General features: G+C 53.9%; 1 protein-coding gene across 1 annotated transcript in view; it reads left to right on the top strand.

The window, feature by feature from the left end:
* Positions 1 to 5227, top strand: part of SCARA5 (scavenger receptor class A member 5) — a 137862-nt gene that overhangs the window by 2840 nt on the left and 129795 nt on the right. Inside the window, exon 2 of the mRNA XM_008066503.2 lies at positions 1930 to 2053. Coding sequence (XP_008064694.2) covers positions 1930 to 2053 — 124 coding nt within the window. The remainder of the gene's footprint in view (positions 1 to 1929; positions 2054 to 5227) is intronic.

The raw sequence follows: 5227 nt of genomic DNA, 5'->3' as shown, positions 1-5227 counted from the left end.
CAAAAAAAAAAAAAAAAAAAAAAAGTAGGGGACTCAGGTTTTGTTCTGCCTGGCTGAGCCACCAGCCAGCCTCCCCGCTCCATCACTATCCCCGTCCCCAGGGCCGTCCGCCACCCCGCATATCTCCTCCGGGGGCCCCGGGGTGGCAGGGCTGACTTTGCTCCGTGCTGGACCTGGGAGCCGTCTCACGGGGGCTTTTCTCTTCCAAAGTGTTCGTTTAAAAAATGACTGTTCGGGGTTCAATGTCCAATAGTTAAAGAGCATCAGGAACCAAGGGCAGGATAAATTCATGACCGGAATCTCGAAGGAGAGAGTAATTTGTAAACTCACTGAACGTGTATGTAAGAAAAGCACTACCAAGTATTTGATGCCCGTAAGTGCGCTGCGGCCAGGCGTGGTGGCTCACGCCTGTAATCCTGGCACTTTGGGAGGCTGAGACGGGAGAATTGCTGAGCTCAAGAGTTTGAGACCAGCCTGAGCAACATAGAGAGGCCTCATCTCTATGAAAAAACAATCAAAAGATTGGCCGGGCGTGGTGGCGCACACCTAGTCTCAGCTACTTGGGAAGGTGAGGCAGGAGAATTGCTTGAGCTCAGAAGGCCGAGGCTGCAGTGAGCTGTGATTATACCACTGCTCTCTGGCCTGGTCAACAGAGTGAGATCCCAACTCTAAAATAAAATAAATAATAAAAAATAAAATCAGGCCGGGCTCAGTGGCTCAGTCTGTCATCCCAGCACTTTGGGAGGCCGAGGCGAGTGGATCGCCTGAGCCCGTGGGTTCAAGACTCACCTGGGCAACTTGATGAGACCTCATCTCCACAATAAATCAAAAATTTAGCTGGGTGTGGTAGCACGCGCCTGTAGTTCCAGCTACTTGGAAGGCTGAGGTGGAAGGATCACCAGAGCCCAGCAGGTCGAGGCTGGGGTGGCTGGGAGTGGCCACTGCACTCCAGTCTGGGCGACAGAGTGAAAAAAAAACGACTCAAAAAAAACAAAACAAAACAGATTCATCATAGAAAGCCCAGAAAATCTGGAAGCAAAAAGAAATACAAAATCCCCACAACCCCCTCTAGCTGAAATACATTTCTTGAAATACATTCCTTGCCCGGAGTCCCCCGTAACAGCTCCGAGAACAGCTTTTCCCATCCGTTTACACATTTACATATGTGTTACATGTGTCTATATTGCAAAAATGGGTCGTGTTGTACACACTGCTGTGTGGCTGGGCCGTTTCACCTCAAGGAGCACAGGATTTTCCTAATCAATGGGTATATTCTGGGAACACTGTGGGGTGACCCAAGGCCCAGGGAGTCAGCCTCAGGGACCATCTAGACAGGAGCCCTTCCCTGGCCTAAAGCTGCCCGTGTCTGGGGATCCCCGCAGAGGCCGCTTGCTCCCCAAGCTCCACCACCCCCGCTGGGGTCCCTCTGAGCCAAGCCCCTTCTGACCACACCAATGGGGGGTCTGGGAGCAGTTCTGACTCCTCGGCTGCTTGGCTGGGGTCTCTGCACCCCTCTCAATGCCCCGTGGTGTCTAATCCCCGTCGTTTCCAAAACAGAAGAGCGGCTTGAGTCTCTCTGGCCAGCTCAGAAACGGCTTCCTGGTCCCTCTGTGGGTCAGCAGGGTCCCCGCCTCCAAGCCCCACCCAGCGTGACTCACAGTGGCCTCAGCTCAGGACTCCAGCCCCACCAAGAGTTGTCGAAAGGAAGAGACAGATCCCATGATCAGAAAGGCCCAAGGACACCAGGGAAGATGGAGGGTACGGGGACCAGGACCCCAAGCACCTGGAGGACGGCAACCAGGTCCTGGCGACGAGGGTCCCGTGGCCAGGCTCAGGGTCACAGACTGGGCGCTTTGTTCTGTCCACGCATTTCTGTTTCCACCTGGGACTGATCCTCTGTCTCTCTCCTCCCCTCTCCCCTCCCTGCAGCGGCAGGGCGTGATGGAGAACAAAGCCATGTACCTGCACACCGTCAGCGACTGCGACACCAGCTCCATGCTCGAGGAGTCCTTCGACGGCAGGAGCCTGTCCAAACTGAACCTGTGTGAGGATGGTGAGTGCTTCCGCTCTGTCTTGGGGTGCAAGATCTGGCCGAGGGTGGGGAGGGTGCCCTGACCCCCACCCCACCTTGGCATTGTCCCGGGCGACCTCCCGGCTGCTAGTGCGTGAGTTTTCTCATTCATACATCTCAACACACTTGTACGAGCAACAAGGTGAACCCATTTTGCAGATGGGCTGGTTGAGGCCCAGGAGAGCATTAAGGGTCACACAGCTCGTCCGTCATAGAGAGGTTCCAGCACTGAGTCTCCTGACCCCTAGGACGGCCCTCAGGAGAGAAGAGACGAGAGGCTGAGGCTAGGGTCAAACAAGGGCACCTGAACCAAACCAGACCCCCTCATGGGAGGGAGGAGCCTCTCATTCACTTCCCAGAGCATCTGATGTGAAGCATGTCTCCAAGGTGCTCGTCTTCCCCTGGGTGGGAGTCCCCTGGACGTGCCACAGGAGGGGGTCTCCGTACCAGTGACCCCCCAAAGCCCTGCATCCTGGGGGCTGGTTATTTGCTAAAACTCTGGAGACCCCCAACATGCAACTTCCCTTAGGAAGAGCCCAGAGCACTTTTCCAGAAGCCTAATTCTTGTGCACCCAGCACAGAGCTTGGCACTCAGTAGGTGCCTAATGAATGCTTGGGCCCAAATACACTCCTCATTGCAGCACATGTCGGAAAGGAGAGCATTGCCCCTGCTTCAGAGGGGAATTGGATATGGCTTACAGAAGAGTCTTTCTAAGGGTTCTGGCCCAGCAGAGACAGGCCTTAGGTCAAGGTTTCCCTTGAGCACCATATCTTATTTAGCTCCACTCCATCAGCCTCTTGAAATTACTCAAGAGAGGCCAGGCGTGATGGCTCACACCTGCAATCTCAGCACTTTAGGAGGCTGAGGCAGGAGGCTTGCTTGAGGCCGGGAGTTTGAGCCCAGCCTGGGCAACATGAGATCTCCCACCTCAAACAAACAAACAACAAAGCCCCCAAAAATCATTTTTGAAAAATTAAAACTGGCACAGTAGCTCACACCTGTAATCCAAGCACTTTGAGAAGTCAAGAAGGAAGGATTGCTTGAGGCCAGGAGTTCGAGCCCAGCCTGGGCAACATGAGATCTCCCACCTCAAACAAACAAACAACAAAGCCCCCAAAAATCATTTTTGAAAAATTAAAACTGGCACAGTAGCTCACACCTGTAATCCAAGCACTTTGAGAAGTCAAGAAGGAAGGATTGCTTGAGGCCAGGAGTTCGAGACCAGCCTGGACAACATAGCAAGACGTCACCTCTACAAAAAAAATTTCTAACAAATTTTAGCTGGGCATGGTGGCACGTGCCTGTAGACCCAGTTGTTTAGGAGGCTGAGGCAGGCGGAACTCCTGTCCAGGAGGTCAAGGCTGTGGTGAGCTGTGATGGTGGCACTCTGCTCCAGCCGGAGCAACAGAGCAAGACTCTCAGCTCAAAAATAAATAAAAAGAAGAAGAGCAGGGACTCCACCTCTTGCAACAACCCTGGCTTTTCTCCCTCAAGGCACTGCGTGTAGGAAAGGGGGTGGTTCAGAGAGGCAGAGCAGGGAGGACCTTGGCAGGCAGAGCAGACAGGGAGATCTGTGCTCCTGACCGACGCACCTGCCCGGCCTGCACCGGTGGACTGTCACCTTGTGTCTTTTCCCCCTCCAGTCCAAATGTTCTGAGGACACACAACATGCCCGACTGTGGGTTGGTCCAAAGGGAAATGCAACCAGTCTTTGCCCTCTCAAGGCTTAAGATCCCGTGGAAGGGGCGGGCATGGGAACAACTGCCCAAAAATATAAAGAAGGTTAAAACAGGTGTGAGGATGGAAGTCAAGGAGGTGGAGGGCTTTCTGGAAAAAGGCCTGGAAGACTGGAAAACACTGTGAAGAGAAGATGCAGGGACGGGTACTAGCAGCTTTTGGACACAAAACCCAAGTTCATCGTCTTGGGCAAGAATGTATGTGGGCTGGGCCAGGACAGGCATCCGTGTTTGGTTCATTGATGTCTCCCCAACCCAGCACACAGCAGGTGCTCACTAGGCGTGTGCTGAATGAATGAGTGAATAAATGAATGGACGGATGAGGGAGTCAAAAGAGAGGTCCTTGAAACTTAAAGGTGGCAAAACAGATACCTCTGAACCTTACTTTATATTTCCGAATTCTCTGTGTCATCCCCTTCTCCCTTCCTGGCTACCAGGTAGAGGGGCGGGGCTGTGAGGGGCCAGACAGAGTGGCGTGCCGAGTGGCTTAAAAAGCTGGTGGGGCCGGGCTCGGTGGCTCAGCCTGTCCTCCCGCGCCTTTGGGAGGCTGAGGTGAGTGGATTGCCTGGGCCCGTGGGTTCGAGACCCACCTGGGCAGGTGAGACCTCATCTCTATAATAAATCAAAAAATCAGCCGGGCATGGTAGCGCATGCCTGTAATTACGGCTACTCGGAAGGTTGAGGTGGAGGGATCGCCGGAGCCCAGTAGGTCGAGGCTGCGGTGGCCGGGAGTGGCCGCTGCACTCCAGTCTGGGCGGCAGAGTGAGACTCCAACTCAAAAAAAAAAAAAGCTGGTGGGTTTCTGAGTTGATGTTTTCTCCATTTCCCTTTCACTTCTGGGAGGAAAACGATGAGCCTGACTTGGAGACGTTCAAGCCAGATTTGCTCTGCCTCTGCAGGACTTTGCTGCCTCTTTGACCCACATCTCCGCAGTTTCACAGGGGAGGAGGAAGAGGGTGGAAAGAGACGGGCGGGCTCAGGGGCTCAGCCTCTCATCCCAGCACTTTGGGAGGCTGAGGCGGGTGGGTTGCCTGAGCCCGTGGGGTTCGAGACCCGCCCGGGCAACTTGGCAAGACCTCGTCTCTACAATAAATCAAAATTTAGCTGGGTGTGGTAGTGCGCGCCTGTAGTTCCGGCTCCTTGGAAGGCTGAGGCGGAAGGATCACCGGAGGCCAGCAGGTCGAAGCTGCGGTGGCCGGGAGTGGCCACTGCATTCCAACCTGGGCAAGAGACTCCAACAGAAAGAAATAAAGGAAGAAAGGAAGAAAGAAAGAGAAAGAAAGAGAGAGACAGAGAGAGATGAAGAAAGGGAGGGAGAGTTGGCACCTCTGAATCTAGGTCAGGGCCACACCAAGAACCCTTTATTTATTTATTTATTTTTGAGTTGGAGTCTCACTCCGTCGCCCAGACTGGAGTGCA

This window comes from Carlito syrichta, unplaced genomic scaffold, assembly GCF_000164805.1.
Source record: "Carlito syrichta isolate Samal-C Ts95f unplaced genomic scaffold, Tarsius_syrichta-2.0.1 Scaffold308976, whole genome shotgun sequence".
Taxonomy (NCBI): domain Eukaryota; kingdom Metazoa; phylum Chordata; class Mammalia; order Primates; family Tarsiidae; genus Carlito; species Carlito syrichta.
Note: the sequence above shows the minus strand (reverse complement) of the source record. Positions and strands in the feature narration are given on the sequence as shown.